Raw genomic sequence first — 23,287 nt, 5'->3', positions numbered from 1 at the left:
AACCAGGCTAGACAAATACAAAGTGACTAATTTTATCATGATAACACTGAACATTTGGGTATTTCAGTTCATCAACTTCAATCCTAGTGGTGGGACACATTTTCTTTTTTCAAAGAAAAAAGCAGATGCAAAAAAAGCATCTGGTGAAAACCTGATCACTAGTACAAGTCCCTAAAACAGCAGTAGGATTTAGGCAGCTAATTTTGGGTGCCCTTATTTGGAGATGTTCTCCCACTGATGGCTACCAGTTCTGATGGCAGTGAACAGCAGCTCACAGTTTTATGAAAGAAATGGTCCGTCATAATATTATTTTAAAAACCTTCTCATCAATCCTTCTGCCTTTTCACTCCTCCTGAATATGTTTTAGTCTGAGATTGCTTCTTTTGAGCCTCATACTTTATTTCCCTTTCTATGACGCTTTCTTTCCCGGGATCTCCAAAGCACAGCAAAAAGCTATTGCAGATGGGCTTCCAAGCTTGCGTGCTAGAAAGACAGCCACAGTAAGACAAAACCAATTGAGGTTCTCGCAAACTGATGAATAAATCATGCTTTGATAAAAGAATCTGCCTAAGTGCAAAGTATCATTATAACTTAGCTTGGCTGAAAAGGGCTTCTTTCCCCAGTCAAAATCTCTAAGAGTCAGAAGAGCATCTCCAGACCACTATTACTGACATAGCCCTTAGCGTTCTGCGAAGTATCTATCCACCTCAAAATACAGGTTATCAAACAAAAATCCATTTCCAAGTATTTCAAACATGGGATTTTCTCAGCTTCAAATTCAAAGGGATACATGCCTAGGAACCTTATTATCATTTGAGGAGGTATTAAAGGACAGAAATCATCAAGCGATAGCACAGTAGCATATCTGGTTGAAAAGTACAAACCCTTTCTTTTTCTCAAACCTATTTTTTTCTGATGCATCAAATAGAAAAATAAATTCACTTCAGGCACATTCCCATCAGTTTTCATCAGCATTCTCACAGGACTTTTATTGGCACAAGTGATCACAGGAAGCAAACTTCACGTTCAAAGTGCTCTACCGACCTGCAAAGAGTAAGTTCATTAGGAAGTATTAACTGGGTGAAAGCATTATCTCCTCTGAGAGGTCTTTCTCTTGTTAGCACTTCATAACATTCAATCTATTCAAGCTGACTCCAGAGTGCAACTTTCCACCTCGCTCCAAATAGACAAAACACTGCACTCCTGTGTCAACTATTTTCATTTCCATTGCAAAGAAATATCTGCCCTTTGCTCAAAGGAAGACAGGTGCCACAGCAGAAGACAGAAAATGAGGTACCTGAGGTTCAAAGAACACATGATATCTACTGATGTTACCTGCTTTTTGCTCAGGGAATTCACCACAAGCATCTCAACTCAGGATGGGCTTCAGCCTAGCGAAAAGCCTCGTGCTGGGGCACTGCAGTCCCTGAGGCCAACTCCTGTCTTTGCAAAGAGCTTCAGCCACTTCTTGGGCATCATGAAGGCCCTCTGCACATTCATCACCAGATAGTAGCCTGACGGAGAGATGCATGAAATCACGTTTTTTAAAAGCATCTAAAAGCATTGCCTCCTACTGACTTCATCTGACACCATCTGCACTTAGGGCTGAGAAGATTTAGAGCATTTGCATTTGTTTTTAAAGGGAGGAGAAAAGGAACTTTACATCTCTCAAAAAGGACAAAATTTGATGCTGCGTTTCTGACCCCAGTCTTACGGAGCTCAGAATTTGCTGTGGTCTTCTTTTTTACATGAATGACACTGCAAGGTGCTTGTTTGATGTTTGTCTAAGCATTTTAAGCGGGGTGGCTCTGCTCTACCATGATGACAGCACAGTTTTGTAGATATTCTAATTCCTCTCTGTTTTGGGTAACATTTACTGTCATGAGAAATATTTTAGAAAGAAGATAAAATTTTAAATAACTCAGGGTTTTCCCTTGCTATTTAGCAGGCTGCACTTTATACGGCTTTTAAGGTATACAACAGGAAAAACTGCCACCATTAAGATTTTCCAATTGCTTCTAAGACTTGTTCTTCTGCCTTTAATAACTTGCCCCAAATCTTCATTTCTCAAGCTGAAATTTCTCTACATTTGCTTCACCCCAACAGTAGATCCCTCTGGAATGCTTAAAAAGAGAAGGCAGAAACAGAACGCCTTTACACTTTCCCTTTCACCAGGAAAACAGCAACTCTTGGATGGGAGCAGAAGGAGCTGAGAGATGCAGAGGAGCTGGGCAGAAGAGAGGCTTTGTTTTTTTTTTTCTTTCCAAATCCAAAAAACACAAGCAGGAGAAAACCTTCCGTCTGCTCTGCATTCCGTCCCAATCCACACACGCTGCAGGTGCTTGCAATGCAATTAATAACATCAGATCTTTTTGCAGTTTTAGAGAAGTTATTTATTGTTACTACTGTGTTGGCATGGCACTTATCACCGCAGCAATAAAGCCTCTCGCTGGCAGTGCTGGATCCAGCCTCACAACCTGCCTGCGAGGAGGGGAAGGCTGTGAGGATGGAAACTGAGGCCCAGCAGGACGAAGCGCTTATGGCCGGGAGCTTGTGGCAGGCTCAGTATGAGACACAGGCCTCTGAGCACGGGACATCACTTTGCTGCACAAGTGAAAGAATCCTTTCCGTACTCAGACATAAATAATCCTCCGCCAATCAGGAAAAAATTATATTCAATACTTTCTGGCCTGATTTTGGAAGAAGAAAGTGACCATCCTTTTTGTGGCTGAATGTACGTTAATGGCAGATGGAGGAGCCCCAACAGGCCTGGGGTACATGCTTTCAGAATGCAGAGAGCAAAGTCCTGCCCAAAGCCAACCCACCTACAAGCAGCTCCAGTGCAACTTCAAGCTGACAGTGATACTATGATACCTGCTGGAAAAGCAGATAAGCCACCCCTTTCTGAGAGCCAACAGACAGCCCAGCCACTCTGCTTTGCCAGCTGCTAACTGCCAGCTGCAAACATGCTCTGTGTCACTGGCATGAGCTCATAGTTTTTCCCCAGAGGATTAAAACGTGCAGTGGAACAAACTTTTCCTCCATCTCTTCTTCCCCTTGCAACACTGGGGAGTGCCTCCTGTCCCATCAGCACTGGGCCTGGTGCAGGTCACATCTCCTGGCTGGTTCCCTTCCTCACTCTGCTCTCAGCACCTTGTGGTGCCAAACACATGGTGACTCTATGACATCTATGGTCCATCCAGGCCTGAAATATGCCAAGCAGAGCAGAGCGGTCGTGGCTGCGGGTGCCAGATGGTCTTCGTGTCAGACGTAATAAATAAAAGATAGCTTTCACCAAGACAAAAAGCAACCACGGAGAGGCACTTGAAATTAGTTTATATGTTGTCTTTCTTTGCAAAATGTATGAGGAGAAATTAGGCTAATTAATAAGGGAAGACATTATGGAAGTTTGAATTTAACCTTCTGTGCCTGAGGTGCCCAGTCGGCGGGTTGCCTAAAGGCAAGGGTGGATGGGAAAAAACACAATGAGTCATAAAAGAAAGGTTATTTTCCGTATTTCCTATTTCTTTCTGTAGCCTGGGCAGGATTCTGGTCAAGGTGGGACTTTTTTTCTGAGCCAAGTGACATTTTGTATATTAAACTTCCAGGGACTGAGCTGACAAATATATGAGCATGACTCCAGTACCAGTATGAATGCTAATTATGTTCAAAAATAATTAGTTGCTGGGTGATGGAGGTGGCAGATTTATTTAAATTCCTGCCAGTCCAACACAAGTGCAGGGATTGTATTTGCCTGGGGTGGCTGCTGCTCTACACACACTGGGACCCACAACGCAGCTTACCCGTACGGAGGTGAGCTCTCCCATTAATACCCTATTAGGGCTTTGTACTACAGGTTACAGTAATGTCCTTACTTAACATTTCAGAAGCATCAGTGATATTAATAAACATTAAGGACTGGCTCAGGAATAATTTACACAAAGTGCAGTGAAGTTATGCCCTGGCAGCGCTTGTTGTTTTAAGACATTTGTAATGGGGTGACGCTCTCCTCGTAAAACACCCGGGCGAGAGCAGGTCATTTGTTTTGTGTCACCTTAGGCTCTGAAGCAAAAAACTCTGCATTAACTTCTGGCAGTGAGTCACACTGGGAGGCTGGCCATGACCTCGTGTCCACAGGGCGCAGGAGGGAGGTTTGCCTTCCTTCGAGTTCCTTGGGACAAGGCCATGGAGGGGAGGATGCTCTGCTAGGAAAGATGAGGGCTTTGAGGGGAACCTTGCAAACTGAGAAAGTTTAGGAAGGATGTCTAGGCTGAAATTTATATTCTTGACACTGTTTTTAAGCACGTAGGAAAACAAGTCCCATCATGCAGGGGTAAGTTTGGGTGAATAGTTTTCAGACTGAAGGTTATTCACAGCCGAGTGGTTTGATTCTCCAGTGCTAATTATTTCTGCCTTCAGTTGGATCATGAGAGTAAAAAGGATTTTTTTTTTCCTTCCAAAATGGATAAATAATACTGAAAATCAGAGAACAACTTGTTGGTAGTAAATAATGAAAAAGTCTGTCTGTTAGATGTATTAAATCTGTATATGTTTTCTCTGAATTTCCTCACATATCTTTTCCTCTTCCCAAATAACATATGACACAATCTGTACATGCACAACAACCAAAGTAAATGTTTATCTATCGGAAAACACCTGAAAATCAGGATCATCAGACAGTTTGTTCAGCATAAGAAGTACCTTAGCTCTTATCCTAGAAATAATAAAATCAAATCATTTACGGCCCCATCTGATCATTCAGACACCTTATAAAGTAACACCATTCTGAGTCAGGAAAGCATTGCAAAGTGTACATAAACGCAAGGGGCTTGGTCTTGTCGCAGTGAAGTCAATGGCAAAGTGCCCATAGAGTTAAAACCTGAAGGAAACATCCACCAGAGCAACGAGCTGTAATCTGCCTTAATCCATAGTATCAGCTGTTGACAGATACATACAGAGTGCTAAAAAATGTTAGCAAAGCAGTAGGGACTGAGAGACAGCTCTGAAACTTTCCTTATCATAATTCTAAATTCACCAGAGGTACCATCCTCACAATGTATGACAAAACATATGTTTTCTCTCCAAACTTGCTGGCAGATCTAACAGAAAGTGTCATCAGACTATCGGAAACTGACTAGTGGAAATGAAGCTCCTGTTCTGCTCTTCCTTGTTCCTTCTCAGAGATGAGAAGCAAAGCCCCACTGGGATCTGCCCACCTCATATGTTCTACAAACCCAAGGTCTTTCAAGCTGGAGCTTGTCCTCTCTTGTACTCTTCAAAAATTTTGGAGTAATCTTTTAGATGGTAGTTAATTACTTATTTACTTATCTAGTGATCAATCAATCAATTTATTTATGTATTTATTTCCCTCCTGCTCAAACACGAAATTAAAGGAGAATTGGGGCTGAAGGACAGCTGCTACTTTCACTAAAACCAGCAGCTGCAGATAACTCTGTGAAGGAGACCTGGTCCACAGCACCCTCTGGGTGTCCATACTGCAGCCCCAGGTCCTGTGTCTTGATAAACTTACTTATTCACAGTAGGGAAATAAGCTGTAAGGTTTGTTCTCCTGTTGCTTTGTGATTTCTGAAGGGATGTGCATCTGAACTTTGGCACTTCCCAGCAGAATTGATCTGACTGACCAAGGGACCAGAAGCAGGGGGAGCAGGTGTTATTAGGGATGTCTGTCTGGACCCCAAGATGCTCACTCACCCTGCAGGCAGCAGTTTGGGTGAATGCTCTTTGGTGAGACAAGTCAGAAGGAGCATCACCAAAATAGCTGTCTCTCCCCAGCCAGCATGGAGCTGCTCTGCTGGGATGGGTTGGGATGGGATGTAAGCACACACTGCTGTGTGTGTGTGTGGTTGTTTGTACCACCCACTGTGTCCATAGCAAAATATGTCAAATTGCAGGTTTTGCCATCTGCTTTCCTAACAGCTTGGCATGTGGCAGAGTGACCATGCACTGGTCCATAGATGTCTTATGAGACCTAACCAGAACTCTCACCTTCTAGCACAATTTATCTGCTGACTCTTGAGTACTGGAGGTGAGTTACTTCAAGAAGCAATGGTTAATAATAAAGATATTTTGGACTCCAAAAAGGTTGTTCTGCCTGCAGGACCCAAGCCCTAAAAAATATTTTAGTTTAAGAATTAGAGTGATAAACACCTTTTTAGAGATGTGGCCTGATACAGAAGGATCAGGCCTTAGTGATCCTGGGGTAGGCTACGTACAACCTTGTGGGAACTGCTCTGCCACATCTAGATCTTGCCTCTGTTTCCTCCTCCATGGGAGCTCCAGGGCTAGCACCTGAAGCAAAACCTGGTGTTTCAATGAAAACTATTAATATATGATTAATACAGATACTGTGAAGCAAATATCCCAGCAGTCATGAACCTGCAGATGCACGGATCCAGTGAGGCGAGTGAAGCCCAGGCAGAGCAGCGTGAGCCTGCCTGCCTCCTTGGCTCTGTTCCCCCAGCTCAGCATCCAAGCGTTTTCTGAGCCAGACACAATCCATTGGCTGCTGCAGCCCTCTCGTGGTCACCTCAAAGACAGAATTTCTACGTGGGAGGGCAGCGTGTCTTAAAAAGCACCACTAATAGTTAATAGATACCGTGTTAAAGCAAGAATAAATATATAAATAAAAGGAATAGATGCTCAGAATAGTACTTGCTCCAGGTGTACAAGAAGGGTTGTTGTTAAATGACTTGTTAAATGACTTGCTTTTCAAGAATCAAAAGAAAAATTGCAGCTAGAGCATTAGGCAGCGGTGTTTTTAATGGGGGTGCCCCATTTCATCTCCCTAGGCTGTCATTGAACCGCCTGCTTTGAAGTGCTCCTTTTCTTTTGAGCATTTGTGCATTGATTTACAAAGATATGAGTAAATTTTGTTCTCACCGATTTTTTGAGCATGTGCTTACAGGAAACACATCTATATGCTCAGGAAACTCCACGGAGGAGTGAAACCGTAAGTGCTGTTTGGCTGGGGGAGATCTGGGGGAACATATCAGGTAGACGGTACTTTGAAGCTTGAAAAGTAAGCCTAGTATTTGCTATATATATATTTCTTTCTATTTTACCAAAGAGAGCCAAAGTCTTCACTAACACCTGGAAATAAACCATGGGATTTAATAGTGTAGGGAGGATGTTGATGGGAGCAGTGCTGACAGCCTGTCCACCAGGCCAGCTGTACACTCCTTGCCCAGTGCTGTGAGCAAGCAGAGGAACCAACTATGGAATCAGAACAATACAGATCAAAACAGAAAGCTTGTGCATAGGTATGGGATAGAGGAGGCTCTAAAGGAGGCTATCCAGTGTGGATTGACATTTCTTAGACCAACAGCAAAGAAAAAGTACTTACAGATGAGGAAGCCACGGTCCATCCAGAGAGATGATGTTATGTTACCATTTTTCCACAGCTTTTCTCTTTGTTCCATGGCCCAAAGTGTGGAGTGAGGTTTCATCTTACCTACATGACCATCATAAGCCTATTCGTTGTATGTAAGTAATGTAGATGCCATGGTGATGTCACCCCAAGGGCAGGCACAGGACATGGGCCAGGCTGCAGCAACGCTGATGTGTCTGCACACATCCTCAGGGTCACTTTTCTCACTTACAAGAAGCACTTAGTGTTTCCATAAAATGGTACTTTGCATTTCTCTATTTTTAACTTAATAACCTCTTTGCTCTTCATTTTCTCTAAGCCCATGTATACAGAGCAAGACGTGACATTTTCTGTTTTAAAATGGCTTTTATTTTGTAAGGAGAAAAAACAATAGGAAGAAAGTAACAAAATTAATACCTGCCTGAAAAACACAGGGCAAGTAATATCCCAGAATCCAGAAATTCTCCAAACAAAAAGGTGGAAAAAATGTTAAGACATGTCTATATTATGAGATGCTGAGACATTTAGGCTAGTAAGCAGCTATGCTGATTAAAAAAACAACAACAGCCTAGTGCAGAGCAGTGTGCTCCTATCAGGGAGCACTGAGGCACATGCTTGGTGCAAAGCAGTGGGGACACCTTGCAGATGGTGTACAGGCACAGTTGTAAGAAATTGGTGCATATATGCAGCTGGCAATGGGGGCATCATATGGTGTCATATGGACACATTTTTAGGTATGTAAACATGCTGTCTGCATAGAAAGCTGGAGATCCCAGCATCAAAAGCACAGAGAGGATGCATACCAGGTCAATGGCTCAATGGCTGGATGGAGGTCAGTGACGAGTGGTGTCCCTCAGGGGTCAGTGCTGGGACCAGTGCTCTTGAACATCTTCATCAGTGACATCAGCAATGGGATCGAGTGCACCCTTAGCAAGTTTGTGGATGATGCCAAGGCGTGTGGTGCAGTCAATACACCTGAGGGACGGGATGCCATCCAGAGAGACCTAGACAGGCTCAAGCAGTGGGCCCAGGAGAACCTCATGAGGTTCAACAGATGCGTGTACAAGGCCTTGCATCTGGGTCGAGGCAACCCTCACTATCAGTACAAGCTGGGAAGATAGGATAAAGCACAGCCCTGCTTAAAAGGACCTGAGGGTACTGGTGGGTGCTAAGCTGGGCATGAGACAGCAGTGTGCCCTTGCAGCCCAGAAAGACAAACATGTCCTGGGCTGCATCAAAAGAAGCATGGCCAGCAGAGCAAGGGAGGTGATCCTGCCCCTCTGCTTTGTGCTAGTGAGGCCTCACCTGGAGTAGTATGTCCAGATGTGGAGTCCTCAGTACATGAGAGACATGGACCTGCTGGAGCATCCAAAGGAGAATCACAAAAATGATCTAAGGGATGGAACACCTCTCCTGTGAGAACAGGCTGATAGAGCTGGGGCTGTTCAGTCCGGAGAAGGTTCTGGGTGGATCTGAGATTGGACTTTCAGTATCTAAAGAGGTCTGTGAGAAAGAAGGGGTCAGCCTCTTTAGCAGGCTCTGTTATAATAGGAAAAAGGGAAATGGTTTCAAACTAAGAGCGGGGAGATTTGAGATAAGATATAAGGAAAAGGTTTTTACGATACGGGTCGTGAAGCACTGGCACAGGTTGCCCAGAGAAGTGGATGCCCCATCCCTGGAGACATTCAAGGTCAGGCTGGTCAGGTCTCTGAGCAACTGATCTAGCTGTGCGTGTTCCTGTTCATTGCAAGGGAATAGGGCTATATGACCTTTAAAGGTCCCTTCCAACTCAAACAATTCTATGATTCTGTGATAAAATACTTTCCATGCAGACTTGTAGTATAATACAGCTTTTTACTTTCTGAAACAAATTCTGCCCATGCTGAACTGAATATCCAGGGTGAACTCTTGGTCTTGCTGAGCTCAGCAGAACAAAGAGTTCATCCTTGACATCACAGGCTGCTCCATCCTCCCAGACTGGGATGGATGAGCCCTGCTCTCCTGCCTGCCCATCTCTGCTTTGCTTTACAATCACCTTGCCCTACGTCACCTCTGCAAGTTGGTCCAGACTCTAGGATTCCACTACAATCATACTAAGATTGTTGCAGAAAATGACTCTCCCATCCTTCCTGCTGCTGCATTCGGGCTGGCAGAGAGCCTCCTGCAGACGGCTCCGCAGAGCTGCTGGTGCTGTGCCCAGGAAGTTTTTTGTCCCAGTCAGGAAATCCATCATATGGCCTCCAGCCGGGTCCCCCTCAATAAAGCACTCGGTGATGTCCCAGCCCGATGGGAACTCATAAACATGGTACGTGATGCCGAGCTTCCTCAGAACTGCCGTGATGCTGTCGGAGGTGATGTAGTGGCCGCTGTCGGTTGAAGGCAAGCAATGTCTGTACTTCTTCCATAAGCTGGCCCAACCGCTGCTGTCTGTAGAGGAGAAGAAGGTCAGGCACATCTACAAGCACACACCTGATAAAGCTCATCCCAGATCAGCCTCCCCACTACTGCTGGTGGGAGGCTTAACGTTGGACATGGGGAATTGTGTTTTATTCACCACACCACCAGCTGGGGACTTGAGAATGGCACACTGGAAAAGAAACACTTTCTAAAAAACAAGTATGGCAATATTTTAAGTGCCTCATTTTCAAAGCCCATAGCTCTAGGCAGCTCCCTTTGTCCTGCTCAAGTCTTGGCCATTGCTGTGGGGAGAGAAGAGCCCCAGAGCTCAGGTTGTCTTTGTGTGGTACTCATTTCACCATGAACAAGGACTGGCCTTCATCCAGGCACAGCTGCACTTCTCTCCAGGCAATAATTTCACAGTCATTCATCTACTTTAAATACAGGGAAGCAAGAGCACACAGGTTATATCCGTGTGGTCCCATCAGACGTTGGGGTCCAAGAGTCTAAGCCCATGAAAACATTTGTTTTGTTTAATTGCTACAGAATTAGTGCTACTGAAATCCCAAGGCAGTTATTGCTGGCTCTCATACTTCACAGCAACGATGCAAAAATGGGAGGCCTCTCTTACCTGACAAAATTATGATCAGAAGTTTACCCTGATGGTTGAGGCAGCTGTGGAAAAACTTGATGGTGTTAGGAATATCTTCCACACGGTACAGCATCTGGAAGGGAGAGTTGCATGCAGTTATTCCTCCTCCAGCCCTGCAAGGCTTGTGCACTCTGTGCAGAGCTGGTGCTTTACATCACATCTCTGACACGTCCCACTCCAGAGCTGCCAGTTTTGTGCCTGGGAGATGTGTGCATCCCTTTAATCAATTTTTAGGCAAGTTCTTTTCTCTTTTTGCTAACTTCCTAAAGATGACGTGCCTGCTTGAGAGTGCAGACATAGACACAGATGTTCACTAATACTTCCTTTCAGTGCCATCCAAATTACTCTTTTTAAGCCAAAAAACTCCAGCTTTTGAAGTGGCGAAGCACAATTGTTGGCCTCAGTGTGACATTCAATGTGTCTGTCTGACAGACTGTCAATCCTGTTTTATTACTTACCATACACAGCTCACCATACTCATACCATACTCACCAAACCAGAGACCAAGACCTGGGTGCACTGGGAATGATGTTTAGTATTTGTACAGTTGTTGCAGAATTTATTGCTTGCTGGAAAACTGCACTCAGCCCTGGTCCCTCCAACTCAGTGCATCCACCAGAAATTAAGGGAGTGGTTAAAACTAATACTACTATATACCTTACCTGAATCATATGTATGAAGTCGAATTTCTTGCGTGTGTTTTTCTCTTTCACCTGTTGTTCATACTCTGAGGAAGTAAGCTGGTGCCAAGTAAAAGAGACCCCCTGCAGATCTGGAGCTTGATTAACCAGCGCTGTTTAAAAAGTGGAAATAAACCACAAAATTTCACAGAACAGCATAAAAAATGATCATACAAGTCAACGGTCTCGGCCATACCGCAGATGGCAAAGGGTCCTGGGGTGCCTCACCTTTGTAGGCAGCCACATGCTGCGGGTTGGGCTCTATGATTTCGTTGTTAATAAGGACCCCTGGGTGTGCAGCCTGCAGGATCTGGATCATTTTTAAATCCTGTTCACCTATTCAATAAACACAAATCTGTTATTTTTAAAAACACTTGAGTGGTGATGAAAGGATGCCAGTGCACCAGCTGCTGGGAAATCCTCAAAGCAGAAGTGAGGCACTTTCTACCATGCATGGAAGCATCTCAGCCTGTAACAGTCTTATCACAGTGTCCTACTGCTCAAGGTAACGTTATTTGCAGATAATACCAAGAATAAGGAAGAGATAAGCAACAGAGCAGAAACCTACTAATGGTAATATTCCAGGTCATGGGAGAAACAGGTTGAAATAACCAAAGATCAATGTTTTAAAACAATAGGAAGCACAAGCTTTTGAAAAAAACACAAAGTTAGAATGAGGAGCAAGGAGGGAGTCAGCACAGCCGTGCCAACTTTGACATTGGTGCTGCCCTGGGGAGGTGACAGCTGCTTTGCTGCAGGTGTGACATTGCTTGGAGAGCTGGGGATACGCAGTGGGTCAGTCCCCTCCGGAGCCAGGCCACACGGTCTGGGCATCCATTATCTAGTTGTTACACTGGAGCTGCAAATAAAGGCTCATACATTTGCGGCTTGAGGATCATATAGTTGCCCTGCATATTTAGTTATTGCTGCTCATCTGAGGTGGGCTAAGCTTTGGAGGAGCAAGCATCAGTCTGTCTTTTTGTCCTACGAAATCCCCAGTCCCTTTTGAAGTGATGCAGGTCACCCTTGCTCCTATCAGAAAGGCCGTGATATGCCAAGCGTTCAAAGCCCATCTGGTTCATCTGGGATTATGGAAAGAAACAGCAGAGGTGATGACCTTGAGTGGATCTCTGTTGAGAATCCTGTCTGCAGTTGATGGTGGGGCATAAAAATTGTCCTGCCCATGCAAATTTCACACACAGGGGACTTGACACCCCATCCTGCATCTTCCCTGACCTTCCAGCTGATGGACTAGCTACCACAAGAATTGACATCTCTGATAGGTGTTACAGTAACTAGAATTCAAGGAGGGAAATTCCAGCCAGCTTGAATTTGAAATAAAGACGCTGATGATACAATAATGACAGTCCATGGCAACTCAACACAAGCTGACACAAGGGATGCTGCTCAGATTTCTCCCATTCCCAGGCTCATGTGCCTCCTGGAGAAAAGCGAGGAAGCTGCCAGCAGCGATCCTTCAGCACAAGCCACATAGGGGCACTGCTGAAGCAGGAGTGAAATCCCCTGCAAACCACAGCCCACCTAGTCACTCAGCAGCAGCTGACAGCCAAGATGCTTGCACCAGCCATGAGGAACACGGGCTGAATGAGAAAGCGTGACCAGGATCAAGCAGCAGCCCTTCAGGATGCAGAGCAGGTCACAATCTCCATTAATAGTTCAGTTGACTACACTGATTTGGGCCGTGTGAAATCAGAGTCCAGCCTCAGAAGGTCAGGGATCACACTTGACCTTTTGCTCGGTGCCATGCTGGCTCATTCCCATGCTGCCCACGCAGGTTCGGCTCAGGCAGCCTTGGCACTGCAAGAGGGGAGCCTACATCCCTGCTAGAAAGTCTTAGGGCTTTTAATCTCTCACTGAAAGTTCTTCTGAAGAGGAAATACGGAAAAATGAGGGCAGTGTAAAGGGTTATCCTTTCCCTTGTGTTTTCTTGGAGTCAGCCAGAATTTCGGTGTTATAATACATAATGAGAAAGGAGTGTAACTGAGAAATGACTGATTTCTTCCTCCTTGCTTTCTCATATACTCTAACATATTCCCAGCTGGGGAAAACAGTCCCTGTTATTTTTGTCTTACTCAGGAAAACAAGTGGAAAGAGTGAGAAAAAATACTTTCACTAGAAAGTATTAACACTTATAATTCAGCTGAAAACACTTTTTAAAGCAAAATCAAACTCTGATAAATTGAACTGCTACTTCTTTTCTCTACTTCTTTTCACTTCTTTCCAGATTCCCTAGGAGCAAAGCTGGATGTTTCGCTGTTCATTTAGAACAGCTTTAAAGCCATTTCTTCCAAAAGATTGTTCCTCTCCAGGGGGAAATACCATCTGCAGTTAAACTTTAGTAATCTCTGGATAAAGACAGAGTTGTAACAAGGAAAGCCATCTTCAAGAAGCTGGCGAGGCACCATGCTGATTGTTGTGGCCAGCCCATGTCCATCTCCATTGCCCCTCATGTCCCTGAAAGCAACATACAGTGGGAAGTGCTTTTGGGTGGGAGACTCCAGGACAGGGCCTTTGGGTGGGAACAACCTCCTGGACACTCTCAGTCTTTCCAGTGAGGTTTGGAGATGCTTTCCTACCTAACCTGATGAAAGATTCCTTGATTTTAGACACATGTAGTCAGATGACAGTCACCAAGAGGCTTCCATGAGAAATACTGTTATTAATGCATGAGCAGTTCTCCCCATAGCTCAAAACCTGGGTAGTGCTTTCCCTTTCCCCAAGGACCTCCTTTCCCCAGCATTAGCTGTGCTGTTCAGCTCCTTACCTGTGCCGCTCCCCACTCCCAGAATATTTAGAGTTGATTTTCCATTGCCAAGGCTGAAATTATAAATACATGTTACTCAACCACAGTGTGTCACATAATTTTATATTTTAATTATAACATCTTGGATACCGTATTGGCCCAGAAATTTAACTGAGATGTGCCACTTGAAATCTGAGCATCCCTTTGGAGTTCAGCTATAACTCACTACATGGCAGGAGCTTCCCCTGTATGAGCAGGCTCATATTTCAAAGTACAGTAAAGGAGCAGGATATAGGATTTCTCTTCCCCTGCCAGAGTTTTCATCAAGCTAGGGCTGACACCATGCATAAAGGCCTCAAGAAAACCCAGAGTGAGAAGTTCCCTTTGCGAGGAGCAGGGCTGTGCCTGGCCGGGGCTGTGGGGACAAAGCAGGATGGGGCAAAGCTCTGCACCCTCAGGAGACAGGTTTCGTTTTCTACACTGCAAATTAATTAGCATCCTACTAAGCTGCCATATATTGTATTGGTCCAGCAAACAAAATTGTTTAAAATTCACATTAAGAAATATTTCTTTTAACATTTCCCCAAACAGTTTTTTTTTTGTTTATTATTACTTCTATTGCATTAGATAAATAGACAGATAGATAGACAGATAGACAGACAGACTGACAGATGTAAGTGTCTGATCTGGAGTTACCTGCCTGACTTTTTTTCTCAAAGGAAAATACACTTTTCACAACATCCAAAGATTACCCAGACTTGAAAGTCTTTTCTTGTGGCTTGGATCTGGCCTGTTCTGAAACTATCATCTACAGTCACACAGGCTTAATATATTACATCAATACTTCACAAAACTGATTATCGTTTGATATTTAAGCAATGCAAATCGACTTAGGATAGAAATGAGGAGTCTTAGGGGATTGAGAAAACCAAGAATTAGTCACTAGAATAGAATTAGAGCTGTTTTTTCTGACTAATGTGTGAGGAAGTCCCAAAAGCAGGAAGAGAGCACAAGGGAGCTTTCTTTAGAAAAAAAATAAATTATATAAATATATATATATATTTAAAAGGAGAGAGGAGAAAAGGAAAAAAAAAGAAAGAAAGAAAGAAAAAGAAAAGGATTCAAAACAATTTAATCCTTGGAAAATCAGCTAATGAAAGAAGATGGACATGCAAATAAGGTCTTGATTCTTTCCTTAGCATAAGCTGAGAAGGAGCAGAGTGTATTAATTCAAACTGCGCTTAAACCGAATATTTGAAAGACTGCTGTTAATGGAATCAAAACTTAAAAGCATCACCAAGTTCATTCATGCCCCAGAAAATCCTTAACCATGTTTGCTGACCCTTATAGGCAGGCTGCCCTCCCAGTATCACAGATGGCTTTACCACCTCAGCGGACACGCTCCTTACCCAGCCATGATGTGCGGCATTACTTCCTTGTTGAACTCATCCATGCACTGGTGCTCTGTTGAGTGATCCAAAAATGACTGAAAGGCCTCTACATACTCCTCAGCAGTGAGACTTCTCATGGAAGGGATCACATACAGCTCTTGAGAAACAAATATGAATTGTGTGTTAGTGACTTCCAGGCAGATGAAGGATCAAAGCACTTACCTCGTGGAAGAAACCAAACCAAACCCAGCCCAACCCAACAGAAGCCAGAGATTCCGGAAGACGGTGCAGAGGTCACACAGCCCAGGAGCCATCCATGCACATGGGCTCATGTGAAAACTGAGTCTGTTGACACTAAATGTACAAAAATTACTCTTTGACATCCTTTGACACCAGCATGTTAAGTGGTGGTCACTACTGCAGCTTGCCCTGAGGAAAGTGTACCCATAATTTCCTGGAGACGTTCAGCTGGATGCTACTTGGTTTGCAGAAAGGGAGGTGACTGGATTGTCTTTCTGGAAAGAAGGTGAAGGCAATTGCTCAGGAGGTTTGGATGTGGAAGGGCTGTGGTTCTCACACATGCTGGACAGGATGAATGAAACCCCCAGCTGTTGGTGCACTTGCTGTTAGGGGTGATGCAACACAAAAATGTACACCTGCAGCTGAAGCAAAAATAGTTAACCCCATGTGCCTCATTTCTGGCTCTCACTGACGTGGGACTGCAATGCACTGCCAGGGAGGTGAATTCCCACTGGGAGCCATGGCTAGTTGCCATGAGGGTAATCAGCAGCAAAAGCATTTCAGCTGGATGGGCTCACACTTTTACCCCAGGACTAAGATTTCCAGCTCTGAACCAAGGTCCAGGGCAACTCGAGGGGCAACAAGCAATTATTGCAAAAACCTGCTTTCCTGCTATCTCATCCTAAAGATATTGCTCCTGCCAGGGCGCAAGCTCTGGCCAGCTGCTTGAGTCTGAGGAGCAGTGATAAGACTAAGACTTGAGGCTCACTGGAAGATGCCGTTCAGCTAAATGCTGTCTCTTGGTCTATCTCAGACAGATCTCTACATCAAAGATGTAGTGCCAACCTCAACATCTGAAATCAGCACTGAAAAGGTAGTGTTGAGAAGGGAAAAAAATCAGCTTTTCCTCCTAAATGAAGTGAGGATGAAGGACAGGAATCAGCAGAACATCTTCATCTTCATTTTTGCCTTCTCAGGAGTTGCTTATTTAAATTCTGCTTTTAGTTGCTGCTAATAAGGCAACATTGTGTGTCTTGTACAGGACTGTGCAACCTTATGTGGATGCCTATGCTGTTTCCAAAACCACGTGTCCCTGGCTGCTGTGTTTCTGTGAGGTATGAATGGGGATCCAACGTCCAGCCCTACTGGAGGTACAGATATCAGTATCTATCTCGGACAGATCACCTGAATTGCATTCAGTGTAACACCCTGTTTCTTCCTTTTTCTTCCTTTAACAACTTCCAATTCTGTTGCCAAAAGAATTAAGATATATTTGTAGTGAATGGGCATTTTACTTTTATCTCCTTTTTTTGTTTTTTACTCCCAAATACCTGAATTATCGTGTGGATCTGCCAGAATCTCTGCTTCAAAGTTCATGCTGGGTAACCTATTCCTGTAAGGAAAGTATAGTACTTTGGTTATTTGAAGAACCTGTACACTTCTTTGAAGCTGCATTGAAAATGCAGAACAAAAGGAAGATACTCCAGGACAAATTTTCCTCCCTCGATAATCGATACTATTTGGTGCTCTTTTACCACAATAAAGAAAGCTCTTGATCATACAGAATGGTCAGCGATGGAGTGCCCACCTGCACCAGGGCTTGCCTGAGATGTGTGGTGGAGGTTTTTTCCCCTCTGAAGAATTGTTAACCACTCAATACAGAGGAAGGCATTAGATTAACTGCGAAACTTTTAATCGTGAAGGGAGTAGAAGAAATAGCAGTGAAATTACAAAAAGACTATAGGGAACTTCGGCATCTGAAGTGCATTTCTTAGCCCAATATTTCAGGGTTTGTTTTGCTTCTGTTTTTTAATTTCAACTTCTCCTGGCTGCCACTGTTGCCTGGGTGATAGGTAGAATCCATAGGACTCAAGGGACAAAAGGCAAAGAAGTCATTGGACCATTACCATTTTCATTCAGGCAAAAGTTTTCATTCTTAGTTCAGGGTTTTTTTAGTGTGTGAAGATTTCCAGCAATTAAGTCACCTCTCCATTTTCCTTTGACAGTGTACCACATCTATGAAAAAGTTGTGCAAAAGGAATGTACGAAGTGAAATTGAAGCAAGGACCTCACTTCTGCAAAGAAAGTTTTAGGGTGAGGCTACCTATGAAAGGGAAATAGTTATCTTCTGCATAACTGCATTTCAATGTGGAGATGAACAGCAAGACTTGGGAGTGATACTCCCATATAACCTCGGTTTAGTCACATTACTGCTTCCATTGCCTTGCCATTACAAAATGCTCCATGACAAACAGTCTGCAAAAGCAGTAAGCAGCTCTAGACTCCCCTCTGTAAGGGAAAGCTCTTGTGCAAATAAGAAATAAGCCAGAATGAGTTAAAGAAAAATGGGAGACTTGTAATGGTGGCTTTGAGACATGAGTATACAAAGACTGTGCTAGCAGGTAGCATGGAAATGGCCACGTGTGCAAATAACACGCTGCTTTGGTGAATGAAAAAAGACTAAGGCGTCCCAGAAATACTTGGAGACACTGGGGTGCTGCCAGGCTCCTGTAAGAACTTCCCATTTCATCTGAGTTCATTATAAAAATCCTGTAGAAAGAGCTTTTCAGGTTCCCACAAGGTAGATCAAAGGTCTCCATTTTGTCATCTTGACCTCAAATCCCCCATAAAAGGCCTTACAGAAGTTCTGCAGTAATGAGCCTGAACTTAGCCCCCCTCCATAAGCTCCAGCTTGGCTGCAGTCCATTTCTTCAAATTTCCACTCAACCTTCTGACCTCTTCTGTCTCTGCCTCTCATAACAGAGGACTATTTTGTCCTCTCAACTGGCTGAACCAAGCAAGATGACTTTTAGAATAAATCTCCCACCAAAATACTGAGAGATGGCATGGTCTCCCCTGCACAGTGATGGTCTGGGAACACATACTCCATTTCTAACAGGTCAAATGTTTCCAGCCACCACAGAAGACCTGCCAGGCAGCCTGGACAGACTGTTCAGCACAAGCATGCACCAGGAGGGAAGATGCCAAATTAACTCCTCTCCTTCCGAGGCTTTCAGCATTTCTCTGCAGGCAGGGTTCCGAAGACTGATTAATGCCTGTTGCTGGGAAGGTGGATACCCTTCAGGAGCTCTGAGCATGGCAGCCAAAGGCTCGCCCTGGCAGCAGCAGGCACAGAGGAACAAGGAGTCCCTCTCCTGCATCCCTGGAGGCTGACCAAAGCTCCGAACCATGAGCACAGGATTTCTTTCATTCAATCACAGGAAGTCTCTCTTCACAAAGCGTCCCTCAGCCCCCACCTCCTCCCAGGATGCTGGCACACGTGCTTTTATTCTCAAACCACACGTGGCCGCCCATGACACAGGAACCCCTTCCCCACCCCACCTACCTCTTCATCTCGGAAGTCGGCTCCATGGCACGGGCTGGTGCCAGGGCCCCCTCAGCCTGGCCGTGTGCTAGGGGCACGGCGTGGAGGCCAGCGTGTCACCCAGCTCCTAGGTGAGCATTGCCACCAGCACCGGCCGCTCGCTCAACCTCTGGGGACGCTGGTGGTGGCCCCTGGCCAGCACCTGTTGGGACAGTAGCGTCACTTGAGCGATGAAGGGAAACCCGAGCCCTGCCCAAGCGGTGACGTCCGCCGCGTCGTCCTCCTTGCACAGCGGGTGACACAGGAAATGCCTGGGCAGGGAGCTGTGCTGTTTTCAAGGGGAAATAAAAGGACAGAGTGAGAGTGTAAAGCCTTTACAACTCAAGTGGAAGTGGCTGAGGGATGTCAGCCTCCACCGGGCAAACCCAGGGGCTATCTTATGCTCTTTTTAATTTGCTTTGAAGTCTATCTCCACTTCCCAGCCCTGCACTGCCTCCTGCCAACATCTAAGTCCCAGCTATCCCCGGAGAGGAGAGGGGGCATGAAGCAGGAGCAGGACTCCGCGTTTCTGCTCCACTGGGAGCTGTGCAGCCAAGCCCCTCGCATTCCCCACCAAAGCCATCCCGCTGGGCCCCCCGCCACCTCCACTCCCAGGCCAGGCCACGCAGCCCTGAGCACCCCGCAGCCAAACCTTCCTGGAGCAGTGGGAGCTGAGGAGGAACCTCCAGCGTCCGGGAGCTGCGAGGTGCCTGGAGAGCTCGCTGTGTGCTCACTGGAAGCTAATCCCTGCCTGCCCCGCCACCCGGCCCAGCGCCGAGCTGGCATTAGTGCACAGCAGCAGCCTTTGTTTGGCAGCACAGGGGACAAGAGGGCCTTGTGCGCGGCCCTGCTGCAATGCCAGCCCTCGGGGCAGCCGGGCACGTTGTGCTTTGCGGTGTGTTGGCAAGGTGCAGCCTAGAGCCGCACTGAGCTGCGTGTTTCGTGCAAATAGGAAGGCAGGTTTGGGGACTCTGATGGTTACTGCAGGATGATGACTAAAGCTGAGGCTGTTCCGTTAGGAAAACAAAGCAGCTGTGTTTCCCCACACAGCTGCTGGTCCTTCAGGGCTCCTCCAGGCCCAGCATCACCCATACAGTGCCATGCCCCCTCCAGCTCCATCAGACTGTGGAGGCAAGCCCTGGACCTGCACTACCAAATACCTGCAAGTCTCGTGGTTTGGAAACTCGTGACCCATCTCCCCCAGAACTGAAGCATGGAAACCCATTTTTTTTTTAGTGCACCCTTCCTGCCTTTCCATGAAAGGCTGGCTGCTGGTGCTGCTCTTTTAGAGCGTTAAAAACACCCTCTCTCTGACTGTTTGACTAGACGCCATATCTCATGGAGCTGCAATCATAGAGTGAAGGTGAGGGCAGAGGGGAGTCTGACATGGCCACCTCCAGAAGGGCTATTTGATTCAAGTTCTGACCAGCTTTTACTCTACAGACCATAAAGCATTAAAAAATATATCTCTGAGAGCAAAGACAGTTATGGTAAAGCGTTCCCTTTACTCTCAGTAGCTCAGAGGACTTCAACAGGAAAAAAATACGCTCAGAATTTCAATTCCTATGTTCTTGTGCAGCTTCCAGCCCCAAGCAGCTGCAGACTGGGAAGGGCTGGGACCTGCTCATGGCACTTCATCAGCAGGATTCAGAACACCTCACGTGTAGCACCCCAGAGCAGGGCAAACACTGGTGTACAGAAAAGCAGAGGACTGCCAGGGTCTGCTCGTGATAGACAGTCAGCACAGCCAACAGTAAGGCTGTGGAGAATGATCCCTGAGACACACTCCTGCAGCAGGGTTTGTGGCTCAAGCAGAGAGCCCAGAGACTTTCCAAGGAACATTCAGTATAAAGTTGAATCACTTACAGCTGTACCAGAAATACATCACATCCAGGTGCTTTGAATCAGCCCAGCATTCCTGACGCAGGCATAGCAATGTGCTCACCCATCTTCTGGCAGATTGCAAGGCGGTTAACAGAGAAATCATCCACGAGAAAAGACCTATGGGCGCTGGATTTATTCTACTGAACACAGACACCACTAGATGGTGATGCAAGGACACTTTTCCGCTCCTTCTCTTCCCTTGGCTTCCCATTAGTCGAGCTTGGCCTCTCCTTGTAACACGGGCTGCTGTTGTCTTTTTCTTTCTGAGCACTGACAGAGGTCATTTGGCCGCAGATCGCTCGCTGCCCTCCTGTCCTGCATGAGCCAGGCTGCAGGCAGCAGTACAACGTGCTTGCTGCTGGGAGAGTGCTTTTCTCTCCATTGAGGCTCAGCACGGGGAAGAGCAAAGGACTTGGCTTTCAGTTTGCAGATTAGCCTTCTTTGGTAGGCTGTAGAGAGGAGAAGTATTTTATATTGAACACAGTGAGGAAAGAAAAGGGGTTTCGGGAAACTGGTAATCTCTGAAAATGGCCACACTTTGGAACAGTTACCGTGGAAAAAAAAGTGCAGAGATTTTCCTTCAGGCTCAGCAGTCAAATCTCCAGGCAATATTTTCCTCCTCCTTTGAAACTGGTTATTGTCCTACAAATAAGAAGAGAAAGGGGATGAGGAAGATTGGATTGGCAGTGGCACAGCCAGTACTGCTCTGTAGGGCAGATGTACGCCGCGAGCACATATGTGATACAGGGACACAGTGCAGGAGCGATGCTGTGGGGTGAGCAGAGGTGGGTCCCAGCTCTCCTAGCACGTCTTTAATTGTACATTTGGTAAAGGTAAATGGTAATAATAAGTTTCCAGCTTCTGGGGTGTTGTGGGACACCCGAAATGTACCAAGGCTTCAGAACATGGAAAATGAATCATGAGATCGTGGAACCACGGAAAAGCCCAGGCTGGAAGGGAGCTCAGAGATCCCCTGGGTGCCTTGGAAGAAGTCCAGGCATGGGCTCACTTAACAGCAATCTCGGGCAAGCTTTCAGCAGCTGGCAGGTAGGGGAAGGGCAGATGGAGTGCCCCAGGCTGAACAACCAGCTCAGAAAAGCAAAATAATCTTATAACAGAATGATAGAACCAGAAGACTGGGGGAACCATTCCCACATTCAAGTGACTAAATGTCCTCCTTACTCATTACGCCTAAAGGAGGCAGCTTTAGCCATCAGCTCATAGCAAGCCATGATTTCAGAGCTGGGGGGCAGACGAAAGGGGGGAAATTGTTTTGTGACTTAAATTGCTTCTCCACCAGCTGCTAAAAATTGATTGCTAGTTTCCATTAAACAGAGAAGCGCCGTTGGTCTCCTGCTTCCCCAAGCAGTGCCAGTCCCTTGGGTGCTGCAGCTGAGCTATGCCCCACACTGCAGCACCTGCAGCAGCCCCGTGGTTTTCCTCTATTTTTCTCCCCCACTGCTTAGCAGTCTCCTCATGGTGACAACAAAATGTCTGTTTTCCAGGAAACCATTTGAGCGTTATGGATTAGCCATGGTAGGCACTTGCAGACCTCCATAAAGCATGCTGACACGCTCTCCTGTGTATTACTAACTTGGCTGAAAAATTGATCAAAACTGATGGAGTTGCAGGGCCCTGAGTCCCTTTGCAATCTGCCGCCGTGCTGCTTGGCTCTGGCAGAGGCAAGAGAAGCCAAACCTGGTTTGTGTTAGCACAGTCTGCACTTTGCGGGGTGTTTGTGCTTTGTTCCATCGCAGTCTCCTCTCTGGGAAGGCAGCCAGGTGTCAGCTCCCCATACATCCCCAATATCCCAGTCCCACCAGAACACCACCTCTTTCTGTTTGCTGCTTACAACTTGATTTTTGCTGGAAGCCCAAGTGAGGGCTGAATAGCAATACCTAGTGTAAAGCCCTTCCAAACTAGGTGTCAGGTGGGATGGGAAACACGGAGATAGAAACAAGGGAGCAGAAGTGGAAGAGATAATAGAGCTAAGCATGCCACCAGAGCCAAAATACCTTTCTGCCATTTATCCTCTGGTGCTCCTTGTACTCGTGATGCAGCTTATAGACTCCAGTGATGTTGTTTAAACATATGTTTGACACAACATCAAACTATTAATATCATATATTCTTATTAGAGGAAAAACATGCCTTTGTGGGCATCAGAGCAACGACAGGCCATTGTCCTTGTTCTCCCATTTAGCCCCAAAATCTCATTTCCTTAACCCCAAAGCAGTTCTTGAGCCAATTCCACCAGCAGGGCTGTGATTGCTGGGCAGATGTGATGGCTGTGGCATAACCAGCACCAAATGTCTCTGCAAAGCCAAAGCTTGGCTCCAGCACATTCTCATCTGTTCCTGGGCTGTAGCACAGCTCCAGCTTTCATCTCTTTCCCTTCCCTCCTTAAACAACACCTGAGTGAGTGAGCTTTCCTACAGAGAATGTGCTTTTAATCTTGATTTCTAGTATCAGCTACAGCGAGAAAAATTAAAATTCAGGATCCGTTACCAACACTTTAATTACTCAGTG

At 45.7% G+C, this 23,287-nt stretch overlaps 1 protein-coding gene and 1 long non-coding RNA gene across 3 annotated transcripts; one reads left to right on the top strand and one right to left on the bottom strand.

The window, feature by feature from the left end:
- Positions 8,755-19,859, bottom strand: LOC110400388 (carnosine N-methyltransferase 2). The gene is made up of 8 exons (XM_021400240.1): positions 18,858-19,859; positions 16,843-16,904; positions 15,290-15,428; positions 13,902-13,954; positions 11,345-11,452; positions 11,099-11,229; positions 10,416-10,509; positions 8,755-9,814 (listed from the first exon to the last, which is right to left on the bottom strand). Exons 1-8 carry the CDS (start codon positions 18,881-18,883, stop codon positions 9,459-9,461), a joined length of 969 nt encoding a protein of 322 aa, XP_021255915.1. The 5' UTR covers positions 18,884-19,859; the 3' UTR covers positions 8,755-9,458.
- LOC110400389 lies at positions 15,437-18,517 on the top strand. Of its 2 annotated transcripts, none has more exons than XR_002439790.1 (3): positions 15,437-15,797; positions 16,554-16,662; positions 17,518-18,517. It is a non-coding gene; the product is annotated as an uncharacterized LOC110400389 (long non-coding RNA). The 2 variants fall into 2 exon arrangements; XR_002439789.1 differs by having other exon boundaries at positions 15,437-16,385.

This window comes from Numida meleagris, chromosome 5 (genome assembly GCF_002078875.1).
Source record: "Numida meleagris isolate 19003 breed g44 Domestic line chromosome 5, NumMel1.0, whole genome shotgun sequence".
NCBI classification, from domain to species: domain Eukaryota; kingdom Metazoa; phylum Chordata; class Aves; order Galliformes; family Numididae; genus Numida; species Numida meleagris.
Note: the sequence above shows the minus strand (reverse complement) of the source record. Positions and strands in the feature narration are given on the sequence as shown.